The sequence below is a fragment of the Maniola jurtina genome, chromosome 23 (genome assembly GCF_905333055.1).
Source record: "Maniola jurtina chromosome 23, ilManJurt1.1, whole genome shotgun sequence".
Taxonomy (NCBI): Eukaryota; Metazoa; Arthropoda; class Insecta; order Lepidoptera; family Nymphalidae; genus Maniola; species Maniola jurtina.
In genome coordinates, this window is record NC_060051.1 from 7162854 (window position 1) to 7177266 (window position 14413).

General features: G+C 36.5%; 1 protein-coding gene across 2 annotated transcripts in view; it reads right to left on the bottom strand.

Moving 5' to 3' along the window:
• The window catches only part of LOC123877398, a 757955-nt gene that overhangs the window by 58707 nt on the left and 684835 nt on the right, over nt 1-14413 (bottom strand). Inside the window, exon 1 of one of the 2 annotated variants that reach the window (XM_045924158.1) lies at nt 782-1229. The exons of the other annotated variant lie outside the window; for it this stretch is intronic. Coding sequence (XP_045780114.1) covers nt 782-824 — 43 coding nt within the window. The 5' untranslated portion in view covers nt 825-1229. Of the gene's footprint in view, nt 1-781; nt 1230-14413 lie in introns of those variants that run through there. 2 annotated transcript variants of the gene reach the window in all.

Sequence of the window (14413 nt, forward strand, 5' to 3'; positions counted from 1 at the left end):
GATAATACTCTATTATTTCCACAGCATTAAACATCCTAATATCCTAATTGACATAGTAAATATTGGTCCATCAGCCGTATCGGATAGCAAATGTATCGGACCGAATAAATTCGACTAAATTTAGTTTAACTAACTAAATTAATCCAAGTCACGGATAGTTTGAAAGGTTTAGTTTACGTTTATCGTTTGTATCAATGCGGGCGCTAAGTTAATTGTACGGGGCGAGATAAATATTTTGATTAAGCTATTTATTGCCTGTCGGTTTATCTTTAGTTTTTCCATTTCGCTAAAACGTTTTTTTCTCGTCATTGATAGCTTTTTCTTGTTTTGCCCGTAGAAATCTTGGCAAGTTTTATTGTTTGCGACATTTACTTGAAATCTGCCTTGTACAGTGTACAATATTAACCATAATATTATGTACTTACTTAATTAAATGTCAAAGATTTGTCTTTATCAATATTGTTATGAATTGAGGCATTGATATAGTGGGTAACTCAATGAATCTTGTTACTGAATAGTGAGCTTTATAAATAACGAGCATTATTATGCACCTATGTACGTTTCTGAATTGATAAATGATTCATTGGATACAGAAACCGCATTGTCAGTCATTGCACATAAAATTTCTCATAAGCTCAACGTAGATATCTGTTCAATGTTTATTCTCTTACATTAAATTTATCTTCTTAGTACCTATACGATTTATGTGTCTCTTAATAAATCGTAAAGATAACTCCAATGATGTCACTAAAGGTATAATAAATAATAATGGTCCACTTACCTAAAACTACCAATATAAAGCACAAACTAATGTACAAGATCATCAGGAATCTTTGGTAACTAATAAACTAATATTATCACACACAAAAGTGGCAATCATCTACGCGATCGCCAAATTATATCACAGTTCACATCACTATCTACACAATTTTGGTCACACTGCGATCCCATCAAGCCATCACTATTACCAGCACATAATATTTTTTGTTGAGTGCATTCGGACCACAACTTTTTTCGAACTCAAACTTTCGGTCATCGTATGAGATGAAAATCGTTCCTCCGGTCCGAAGCGTGTCCCATCACTATTTACGACTAATTAAAGTCGATCAACGAAATTTTTATGCGATCGAAGTCACTTTAAATTGTTTAAGTGTTGTATTGTACGATAATTTTACTGCAACGTGCGACACAGGTTCGCCCTCGACGATGGTCGGGACGCAACTGGCGTGAAGTTGGTTGGGATTGGTGAAGAATCAAGAATGCGCGGCGCATGGTTGCCTCACCGGCCACGCTCGGGTGGCTAACCGTCCAAAAAGGAAAGCCGTGTCTGCTGCACTTATGGAAAGTAAACTGAAGTCTCCTGCACGCGGGTGGGTATTATAACCAGATAGACAGTCGTGCATTGTCTGTATCGTCGCCCTCGGTCTTGGCCGCTTTCGTTCCGTAGGTAGGTAGGAACGCATTGTCGAAACGCATTCAAACAACAATTCTAGTTCTCCGTCTCTTTCTTGCATGCGTTGGGTAAAAAAAAACAGGTAAACGCACCGATGCGACGGACGCCCTCGACACAGTTCGATTTAGTTTAGAAATATTTTCAAACATCAATAAGTACTGTACGGTTTTTTGAAAAGGGAATAATAACACGCTCATTTTAGGAGCTTTTTTGAGCTTGCCGTATAGCTTTAGGGGCTAATCTGGAATTCGCAGGTGTACAAGTTTCATTGCAATGCAATATGTGAGGTCATTGTTCTGTTTTGAGCCCTGCCGCCTGCAATACCTTTCTGTTCCTATAGGATGTCTAATTAAAATAATAACATGGTGCAATTGAGCCCTTAAAATCGATAAGGTCTAATGATACGGCTTATTGAAAGCTTCTTCCATTAACAGGGCTCTCTCCGTCACTCGTTTCATACAATCGTAGTTCCAATTTCATTTGAATATTAAGCAACCAAAGTCCATGAAATTTTGCAGACATATTCTGGAAACTAATATCTGTGTCTGTGGTGTTTTAGATTTTTCTAAAAATATGTAGTTTTAAAATTACAGGGGCTCAAAGATTTGTATGGAAATTTTTAAGACCGCGTAACTTGAAACCGAATATTTTAACAGAAATCTGGAAAACCACAGACATAGATATTAGTTTCTAGAATATGTCTGCAAAATTTCATGGACTTTGGTTGCTTAATATTCAAATGAAATTGGAACTACGATTGTATGAAACGAGTGACGGAAGAGCCCTCTTAAGCCTTTATGACTTTGAGTTAAAAATCTTGGCGGAATTTGGTACTGCTAGCAAGTTAGCTTGAGGCAGCTTCTAGGTACATAATGTAAGTAGGTAAGTAACTATTTATATACTTAAACTTATTAAAAGTTACAAAGACTGATATTAAGTATGTATAACATAATATTATTATCTACTAGCCGATGCCCACGACTTCGCCCGCGTGGATTTAGGTTTGAAATCCCGTGGGAAATCTTTGATTTTCCGGGATAAAAAGTAGCCTATGTGCTAATCCAGGATATTATCTATCTCCATTCCAAATTTCAGCCAAATCCATCCAGTGGTTTTTGCGTGAAGGAGTAAAAAACATACACACACACACACACACATACACATACAAACTTTCGCCTTTATAATATTAGTGTGACGTACTCAAAACAAATAACGTACAAAAGACATCTACCTAAAATAAATTTTCAGTAATATATTGTGATTATTTATTCGACGACATGGCAAAATGTAATTTTAATAATTAATTGTTATAATATATTAAAGTTGTAAAATATACATTTGAATTTCTGAACGCAACGGAGACGATAAATTCTGGTAATTAGCACATCGTTTATTGAAATACCGAATTGTATTGTAATAAATATCTATAGATAGGTAGGTACGTACACTTATCGTTGTGTAAACTGTCCAATTTCATTATTTACTAGCCGATGCCCGCGACTTCGCCCGCGTGGATTTAGGTTTTTCGAAATCCCGTGGGAACTCTTTTATTTTCCGGAATAAAAAGTAGCCTATGTGCTAATCCAGGATATTATCTATCTCCATTCCAAATTTCAGCCAAATCCGTCCGATGGTTTTTGCGTGAAGGAGTAACAAACATACACATACACACACACATAAAAACTTTCGCCTTTATAATATTAGTGTGATCTTCTTGGTTTGGTCTTTAGAATAGAATATTTGCTCAATAGAACTTTCTTGAATAAATTAAATATTATAACTTTATTAACATTTTAGTACGAAATGCAATAGAAGCACTTCACTATTTTTAGTGAAGTGAAGTTTTTTATTATTTCGTACCAAAACCTTTTTTTGATAACTTCTAAATAAATGATTAATTTGCCAATTTTTTGGTTCGATTTCCCGTTCGATGGTTTCGTCCCCGGGATATAAGCTAACTCTACCAAATTTCGTCAGAATCGGTGAAACTGTTGGGCCGTGATAAGGTAGCAGACAGACAAACAGACAGACATACACACTTTCGCATTTATAATATTAGTATAGATACAAAAATGTACGAAAGTACGTAATCTGTGGAACAATGGCCGAAGACAGAAGTCCTAAAAGCTTTATAGGCGATCTCGAGCCGAAAAAAAGTTTATGATAAAACTTAAAACGGCCCGTTTAAGGTACGGTTACCATCTCCAAATGTTAAAAAACAGGACAAGAAAGAAACAACATATTTTTTTTAAAGAATATTAGCCATGCTAATTTTGACTAATACTCCCCTATCCCCTCCAATTAAGAGTAAAGCTTTTGCCAAGAGTGGGTACGACAATAGTTCAACAGGTGGGGTTTGAACCGCCGACCTTTCGGAATTCATTCCGCTTTCAACCGTTGAGCTATCAAGGCTTTTCTTTAACATAACTTGTAATTTAGAACAATATTTTAAGTGGATATATCGGAATTACGCTGACTAGACCAGCGATGAAGATCAGCAGGATCTGATCTGCAGCCGTCTCAAGCTTTAGCTGACTGGTTAATTATTATCTTGGAAAATTGATTCAATGATAATATTATTTCTAAAAACATAAATTAACGCGGACGGAAATCATTTATGAAATCATTAATACTATCATTTTCAATTACATACTTTGCGTTGCCTTTCCATAACCATAAGCCACAAGCACAAAATCAGTACTCAGATATTAAAACGTATTTTTAATTGTATTTTATAATCTAAATATCTAAAAAGTCTATTTTTAGAATCTATTCCGAACCTAACGTTCGCAGTAAAGGATAATAATTGAAATCGGTAGTCGGTACATTTTTTTTTTTTGAGTTTCTTATAGGTTTGATCTCTGAGCATAGTGAGAATATGTCTCTAAAAACGGATGTTTGGTCACTCTACTTTGATGGGACCATTTGGGTTCCAAGGTATGTACAAAAAAATTGTCCCTTAACCGTTGACGAGCAAAAGTTATTTTTTAGCTCAGAATGGAGTAAAAAGTAACGTTTTGGGGTTATTTAGAAGATTACCTAAATATATAAAAGTTAAGCCTGACTGACTGACTGACTGATCTATCACCGCGCAGCTCAAACTAGGTACTGGACGAATCAGGCTGTTTGGCATGCAGATAGCTATTATGATGTAAACATCCGCTAAGAAAGGATTTTTGAAAATTCAACCCCTAAGGGGGTAAAATAGGGGTTCGAAATTTCTGTATCCCACGTGGATAAAGTTGCGGGCATAAGCTAACTGATGACCGCCACTACGTCCGAGTAGCTTTTTAAGAGGGCTCTCTCCGTCACTCGTTTCATACAATCGTAGTTCCAATTTCATTTGAATATTAAGCAACCAAAGTCCATGAAATTTTGCAGACATATTCTAGAAACTAATATCTGTGTCTGTGGTTTTCCAGATTTCTGTTAAAATATTCGGTTTCAAAGTTACGCGGTCTTAAAATTTTCATACAAATCTTTGAGGCCCTGTAATTTTAAAACTACATAAGTACATATTTTTAGAAAAATCTAAAACACCACAGACACAGATATTAGTTTCTAGAATATGTCTGCAAAATTTCATTGACTTTGGTTGCTTAATATTCAAATGAAATTGGAACTACGATTGTATGAAACGAGTGACGGAGAGAGCCCTGTTAAAAATTACGTGGGAGCTTTTTGACTTTCCGGGATAAAAAGTAGGCTATGCCACTCTCCATGCAAAAAATCACCTCGTTCCGTTGCGACGGATTGGCAAACCAACAAAACCAAAAACCCAATAACTATTTAGCAGGACTTGAACACGAGACCTCATGATCTTCAACCGAATATTCTACCTACTACAATTTATTTTTGTTTACAACAATAATTAGGTATGTCCCTACCCTTATAATGTTACAAATGAACAAAACACCCTTTATAGCATTCAATCGAAACAGGTCAACCCGTCTCACGGGACAATTTATCGACACTGATACAACCCTACGATTTGTGACTATTGTCCTATCGATAACATTCTATTGTTGTACTATCGATAACTGCGATACATTTAAAAGCATCTAGGTATTTTGTTATCGTCAAGGATTTCGCAATCCGGTACGATGCCCCGAATAAACCTATCATCTATCATCCATATACATATACTAGCTGACGCCCGCGACTTCGTCCGCGTGGATTTAGGTTTTTCGAAATCCCGTGGTAACTCTTTGGTTTTCCGGGATAAAAAGTAGCCTATGTGCTAATCCAGGATATTATCTATCTCCATTCCGAATTTCAGCCAAATCCGTCCAGTAGTTTTTGCGTCTAGGAGTAACAAACATACACACACACACACACACACATACAAACTTTCGCCTTTATAATATTAATGTGATGTGATATTATCTATCTATCCAGATTATAAATGCGAAAGTGTTAGTTTGTTGGTTTGTCCTTCAATAACACCGCAACGGAGCAACGATTCGGCGTGATTTTTAGGGTTCCGTACCTCAAAAAGAAAAACGGTAACCTTATAGAATATACGAAAACCTAAAGGGTACCTACTTCGCGTTGACCTAGAATCAGGAAATTTGCCAGGTAGGTAGGTCTTATAGCTACTTGTGCTCTAAGACTTACCTACCTGTCTTTCATGATTAGGTCAACGGGGAGTACCCTATAGGTTTTCTTGACAGACACAACAGACGGACAGGCAGACAACAAACTTATCCTATAAGGATTCCGTTTTTGCTTTTGAGTGTGGAACCCTAAAAACCTAAATTCACGCGGACGAAGGCACGGACATCATCTAGTATCTAGTTACTAGTGAGAAGCGACTAATGATTGTCATGACAGTAATTAATCACCACATTTATTCGCCAGTCACTACCATTTGCCACTAAACCATGGTTTGACAATTTAACACGGTTAGATCCGGGCCCGAAGTTAATTTTATGCGCGTTAAAAGTACCAAATATAACATAGCCAACGATTCCGATATTCTATTAGTTTGGCTTTGGGTGTCGGCTACCTGCCATTGTTGCGGCTTTTAGGGTTCCCTAAAATAGGAAAATATAAATTATTCTATTGCGAGAAATAGGGGAAATCTATTTGCTTCGTTTAAAACTAGCGGAAATACAATATAAACTTTTAAGTACCTACCTACAGCCCGGCTAGCATGGGCAGTAGATAAAAACTATATCCCCGATTATATCCACTGATTTCTATGACATCAGTGGATATAATCGGCGGATATAGGATTATTTTCCAGATAGAATGTGAAAAAACATTTTCATCTATACTAATAAATAAAATTTTGACGGGACTTTCACAGACAAGTAAAGGATTAACCAAGGAGTAACATAGGCTAATTTTTAACCGACTTTGAAAAATGGAGTTGTGTTTTTCTACCTATGTCACTGATATCTCCGAGATTTCTGAACCGATTTGCGTAATTTTTTTTTAATCCTTAAGGGAACTTTACGACACTGTTTCATAATAAATTTGCATTCCAACTCCTCGATCCTGATGCTGCAGGGATCTGACCAATCCACGCGGGTGAAGCTGCGGGCATCAGCTAATATTAAATATTATGTAACCCTTGCTATCTTACTTCCACTAAAAGGTAAGTACCTACCTAGCCTGTGAATATTCATAAAATCTTACAAAGTTTGATAAATATTACATTAATTCCGCTCTATAGTTTAAATATCGCGTGCGGATGGTCATTGACCCGAGCTAAAGAGCGCTCAAGCGAGGACACTCACATCCCTGCGTGTAAAAAAAAGAAAATCAGTGTTAGATGCTTTTGACTTGACTTTCGACAAAAGTATTTGTAAAAATTAAATGAATAAAAATATTTTGATGATTTTTGATTTTGATTAAGATCTAGTTTAATTAACGTAGCAAATATTTGCTACGTTATACCCAATGGCTAACTGCATGCTAAACAGCCCGATCCGTCTAGTAGTTAAAGCTATGCGTTGGTAAATCAGTCAGTCAGTCAGTAAGCTTTCTTTTTACAAGTGTACTATAAGTACATTTTCAATTTTCAAAAAAGTACCTAGCAAAAGTATAGATTTTGTAGTTATGCTGCATTGAATATACATACATAGTTCCATTGCAATCTTTCACTTAATGAAATCTATTGAAAGCTAAAAGTTAACCGTAACGGTGTTTCATTCGACTATCTCAGAGTCTGAACTCACAACTCAGTAACTTATTTAAACAAATTTGAGTCGAATTAGTTTAAGTTTGCATCAGTTTTCAAACAAACTCTCCGACTTGTGGTTTGTGTTTACTTTAATAAACTTCCCGATGCGTTATTACTTACTAGCTGATGCCCGCGACTTCGCCCGCGTGGATTTAGGTTTTTTGAAATCCCGTGGGAGCTCTTGGATTTTCCGGGATAAAAAGTAGCCTATGTGCTAATCCAGGATATTATCTATCTTCATTCCAAATTTCAGCCAAATCCGTCCAGTAGTTTTTGCGTGAAGGAGTAACAAACATACACACACACACACACACACACACACTCACACACACACACACACACACACACACACACACACACACACACACACACACACACACACACACACACACACACACACACATAAAAACTTTCGCCTTTATAATATTAGTGTGATTACTTAGGTACTAGAATAACTAGATGATGCCCCCCACTTCGTCCGCGTGGATTTAGGTTTATTGAAAAATCCTGTGGGGACTCTTTGATTTCCCGGGACAGAAAGCTGCCTGTGTTAATTTCCGGGCCAAAGCCTCCTTTACCTACCCTACCTCTCCTACCTCTATACCAAACATCAAAATCGGTTGAACTGTTGGACCGTGAAAAGCAGACAGACAGATAGATACACTTTCGGATTTATTCAAACCCAGCACGGATTTTTAAATCTGCTGAGGTACCTACCCATATTTTTATATTGAACCATGAATCTAGTACATTGCTCGGTAATATAGATAACCTATGAACCCATGATAAAACCTCTGGAAATAGATGCTTAACAGGGCTCTCTCCGTCACTCGTTTCATACAATCGTAGTTCCAATTTCATTTGAATATTAAGCAACCAAAGTCCATGAAATTTTGCAGACATATTCTAGAAACTAATATCTGTGTCTGTGGTGTTTTAGATTTTTCTAAAAATATGTAGTTTTAAAATTACAGGGGCTCGAAGATTTGTATGAAATTTTTTAAGACCGCGTAACTTTGAAACCGAATATTTTAACAGAAATCTGGAAAACCACAGACATAGATATTAGTTTCTAGAATATGTCTGCAAAATTTCATGGACTTTGGTTGCTTAATATTCAAATGAAAGTGGAACTACGATTATATGAAACGAGTGACGGAGAGAGCCCTGTTAATATGTAGATAAAGGAGGTACTTACAGGAGTTTAGTTGGGTGGTCCCAATTAGGCCCGTAATATTATAAATACAAAAGTGTGTTTATTGGTTTGTTCTTCAATCACGCCGGAGCAACGGATTGATTTGATTTTTTGCAAGGATGTAGGTAAGCACCTAGTTAAAGACCTCGAGAGTGGAGAAAGACATATTCAAATTTTTATACCAGAAAATCAGAGTTCCCACGGAAACCTAAAACCGGATGAAGTCGCGGGAATGAGCTAGTTGGAATTAATGACTTTGACTTTGATTTTGACTTTGAATACGACACAAAGAGGTCTTTATTAATATCGACGCTAACATATCGATGATAGGCATGTATCGACTATCGATAAACATCCATCATGCTTGGCAAAATTAATTCAGACGAGTAGAATGTTGCCGACCTAGTTTATAAATGAATGCATGTGAAATGCCTAAAGTCATAATTAATGCAAATAATAATATTTATTGATTTGTTTACCTACTTTATGTATCAAGGAAGACTCGTTTGACATTTGATAAGACCCGTTGTGTAAGGGCTTGGTAACACATAATGCGATACGACAGAGTCGAGCGATAAACTGGAACCGACTATACTTAGCTTTCAAACGCCATAATTGTAATCGTACGAGCTTCTAGGTATCATCTTTAAATAATTCACGAAACAATTGTGTATTGTATCGATATCAACAATTCTTAGCAAAGCTAGCCAATAGCAAAGAAAGCAAACAATGTTGACTATGACTTTTTGACTTTTATTATCTTACTAGCAGATGCTGAAGGTTTTTTAAAAACCCCGTGGGAATTCTTTGGTTTTCCGGGATAAAAAGTAGCCTATGTGCTAATCCAGGGTATAATCTCTCTACATTCTAAATTTCAGCCCAATCCGTCCAGTAGTTTTTGCGTGAAGGAGTAACAAACATACACATACACACACATACATACAAACTTTCGCCTTTATAATATTAGTGTGGTCTTATCTTATCTTATTGACATTGACTGGACCTCTTGTATCGCCCTCTGAGATCAGTTTTGCCTGTGGATCCCAATTATAATCGCATGTAGCTGTCGTCACGCTTTCTATATGCCCATGCCTTTACGAGTACGTATCGAAAGTCGAAAGTTTAGTGTATTCAATTATATTCAATGAAAGAAAATAGGTTAACATTCCAGACAGACCTAATTGTAATTACGCATCAAAAATTGAGTTCATTGACTTCTTCATAATATTATTTTTTCTTCTATATTATACTGGACGATACCCGCGACTTCGAAGGCGTGGATTTAGTTTTTTTTTAAATCCCGTGGGAACTCTTTGATTTTCCGGGATAAAAAGTCTATGTCAGTTACTACGATGCAAGGCTACCTCTGTACCAAATCCATACTAATATTATAAATGCGAAAGTGTGTCTGTCTGTCTGTCTATCTGTCTGTCTGTCTGCTACCTTTTCACGGCCCAACAGTGTAACTGATTCAGGTTACACTGAATTCTTTTGTTCCTCCCCAGGATGTAAGCTAACTCTGTACCACATTTCATCAAAATCGGGTAAACTGTTGGGCCTTGAAAAGCTAGCAGACAGACAGACAGACAGACAGGCAAACACACTTATAATATTAAGTATGGATTTTTCATTCATATAAGTACCACTATTCCACAAAAACACGCACGTAAATACTTTGATTGACAGATAATAATATTTTTATACCTGCACAGTAATTATGTATTCATACGGAATCATAATTAGTTGAAAAATGCTAATTCGTAGGGCGTGTTCGCATGCAGCTGTCAAAAATGACGCGCCGAGTGTGAAATTGCATAATGGGCAACCCTGATTGTAGGGTTGAGATTGGAAATACTCGGGGATAAAATGCGCGCGGGCCCGCCGAGTTAATGATAAAGAATTAAGATAATGATGCAAAGAAGCCGAATATATTTTCAGAAATAATTGTCTGATATCTTTTAACATTACCATTTTGAATGAACGATTGTACATTAAAGTAGAGTTCCGCATAACCAAAAAATAAACGGACAGTCTCAAGTAAAGGTGTGTAAGAGTCAAACTGTGCGACCCCTCTATCAATTGCATTGTCACTTAATATTACAGTAAAATATTAAGTGAATCAAGTCAAATTATTTATTATGTAAGAATTATAATATGCAAGATATAGTTATTCAACAATTTCTAGCTAACTAAAAGATACACATATGATAAATACTTATTTTCATAACTCTTATAAATAGCTTACTTTAATTAAAACTAGGGTACAAGTAGGTATCCTCCCACTACTAGCGTCTATTTTTAGAAACTTGTTCAGTTTCTTTGATTGATTGAGATTGTAATTTATTGAAAATAATCAGACTAATTAGGTCTTCTTCCTTACTGCGGTCTTATTCCTTGTTTTTTTGTATTATAAAGGGAACTTCTGTGCAAAATTTTAGCTTTCTAGGTCCAAGGGTTTGGGCTGGGCGTTAATGAGTCAGCGAGTGAGTCAGGACTTTCCTCTTTATATAAATTACATGCTGATGCCCGCGACTTCGTTTGTGTGGATAAAGGTTTCTTAAAAATGCCGTTATCGTTTTCCGGGATAAAAAGTAGCCTATTTGTTAATCCAGGGTATAATCTATCTCCATCGTGAAATCCGTCCAATAGTTTTGCGTGAAGAAGTAACAAACATACATACAAACTTTCGTCTTTATAATATTAGTATGATTGATGTAAGAGAAGCGTTTTAAACGAGTACGTGCAGATAAAACGCCATAGGGATTTTTTCGTGATTTTCCGCTAGATCTGTCCCTGGCCTTAAATCTACGTATGTTTCCACTAATTTACATAATTAACAAAGGTTTTCGCAGGTGTACGAGGTGTATGGGAACAGAACAGAGTGAATTTAATAAGCACGTCATTAATCTTGATAAATAAACCGAAGCGCGTCGCGACCGGGATTTGCTCTTGTTAACTGCTTAATGACGCCGCGTGCTGATCAACCATTATGTACACGTGTATTTTTAGGGATCCGTATGAAAATGGTAAAAATGGAACCCTTATGTACAACTATATTATAACCTCGAAAAACCTGAGTGTGTGACTCTACGTCCCGTTGTTAACCACTCAGTGGGTATGCAGTTAGACCTCAAAGCGATGGTACTCATAAAAAAATAAAAATAACTCGTAAAAAACTAAGTGAAAAAATTGGAGTACGGTCCACAAAAAAACATTGAACGCTGTGAAACACGTTCTTACGCCATAAATCATTTATTACGTATTAAAGCGTAACGACTGCTAATGTCTTTTACAATGGGTGTTGGCTCCAATATTGGAGCAAGGCTTGGCCCAATTTTCTATTAAATAATAATAGTATGTAATGCTTTTTCCAATTGTTGGCTGTTTTTTAACTGTCTTGAAAATGTGTTAAAAGTAAAAAAGAGATAAGTGCTTCCTGTCCACTTTTTCTTTCTTTTTCTGGTACAAATAAATAAATAACTTTTTAAAGTCAATGCTGTTTTATAGTTTACCTTACTTTACCGTACCTTAGAATACAGAAATAAATTAAGCGAAAAAGGTGTACTTAGCAAATAAAAATTAATAGAGGAAGAGTTCTACTAAGAAGGAATTTCAAGAAATCCCTAAGAAATTTTAAAAACCCGTGGAAACAAGTCGCGGGCATTAAAATTATTAACAAAGGCGGAAACAAACTATGGGATGTGTACGTAAACCACGGCTGACAGCCGCGTCCACGTCAGATAGGTGCGCACAGTCGTTCGGGACGCGGCTTGCGGACTCAAAAAATATCTATCGGGACAAAAGCCTATAGGACAGTCCATCAGCCGCGTCCGTCAGCCGCGTCCGTCAACTGCGTCCGTCAGCCACGTCCGATAATTTCTTTCTGCCTTAAGATCGTAATAAGCGAAGGCCAAAAAAAATAAGGGCATAACGCAATGTCGCGATAAAATTAGCCCCCATCAAAAGTAACGGAATGGCCGACAATGACACCCATAAATAAAAGACCTTCGATATCTCCATAATCTGGAGTTAGCTCGTAAAGAAACTACATTAAAAAGCGATCAGGCGAAAGATTTTTTCTTGATTAAGCGACTTCGCAAGACGTTGGGCCATCGAGATGTAGGTACCGCTAGAGAGGCAAATTTCATACAACCGGTGTCTCAAATGCGTCCTTACCCAATGATTATAATGACGAATCATCAGCATACTCTATCCGTTATAATTTCAACCGTAAAGTTTTATATACGATTGAAATTGGTATATAATGAAAACAAAGCAAGGAGCATACTCAAAGCTCAGTTCGTGTTTTGTTAACGACATAACTTAGTTTAGTTAGACATAGTTTTATGGATGGTGACTTTACCAGTAAGACTTTACTGGCGCATAATCGTGTCTAATAATATGACGTAACTCTCTGACTTTAGTTGAGAACATTTTGTCAGCAGCACCCTTAGTTAGTCCGCTCCCATCTTAGACTGCAACGTCCTTTAAAGGTGAGATTGCAGTCAAGGGCTGATTTGTCATTGAATAAAAATCCATACTAATATTATAGATGCGAAAGTGTGTCTGTCTGTCTGTCTGCTACGTTTTCACGACCCAACCTCTGAACTGATTTTAACGAAATTTGGTACAGACTTGGGATACATTCCGGGGAAGGACATAGGCTACTTTTTATCCCGGAAAATCAAAGAGTTCCTATGGGATTAAAAAAACGGAATCCACGCGGGTGAAGCCGCGGGCATCCTTTATTAAAAATATATTAGATAGGTAACTTGCAAGACATTGCACCCTCTAATCATATGACATCTCTCTGGGTTGGCCCATGTTTGAGCAATAATCTGAAAACAGTAAAAACTAAAAAGTTGAGCGATTAAAGGTTTCATGGGTTCCGTCGTTGCGAGATTAAAATGAGTGGGCTCGTTCAAGCGACAAATATTTTATGAACTATGACGACTTTGTATAATATAGTTATATAACTATTCTTGTTATTTTACGCAAAAACAGTTGTGTAACAGTGTAAAACTTTTTTTGCACACTTTTTGGGTTAAAAGAAAAAGTGAAAACGGAGCAAAATTCTTCTAAACAAAAATATAACATAGATATGTTATATTATGTATTTTTGTTGCTAAACATGTTACTTTATAATATGTATATCTATACTCAGTGACTACATAAGTACCCCAAAACAATGTTACCTATGTAGGCTTGTACGTAATTGGTCTGGTATAAACTTTTAGAGAAAAAAAAGAATAAGAGAGTCATAGAGACGGCACAAAGAAATTATTTTTGAAAAATATGGAGATACATGATTTCTTTCATGCCATACTATTGCAAGGTCGCATCAAGACATTCCAAGGGATGCTTCATGCCAAAGCAACAATATGCGACAATGTAGCATGCTCTATTTTCTCTATTTTTTTAACTATAGTACCAAGCGGCCCTGTGGCATGCCCTAATGTGGCATTATGTTGCTCTGGGGTAAGAAAATGTTTCTTTGTTGTATAGAAGAAGGAGTTACTTTGGGGCATTCCATAATATAGAGTATTAAGGAACTAAAAGCTTAATTTGCTATAAT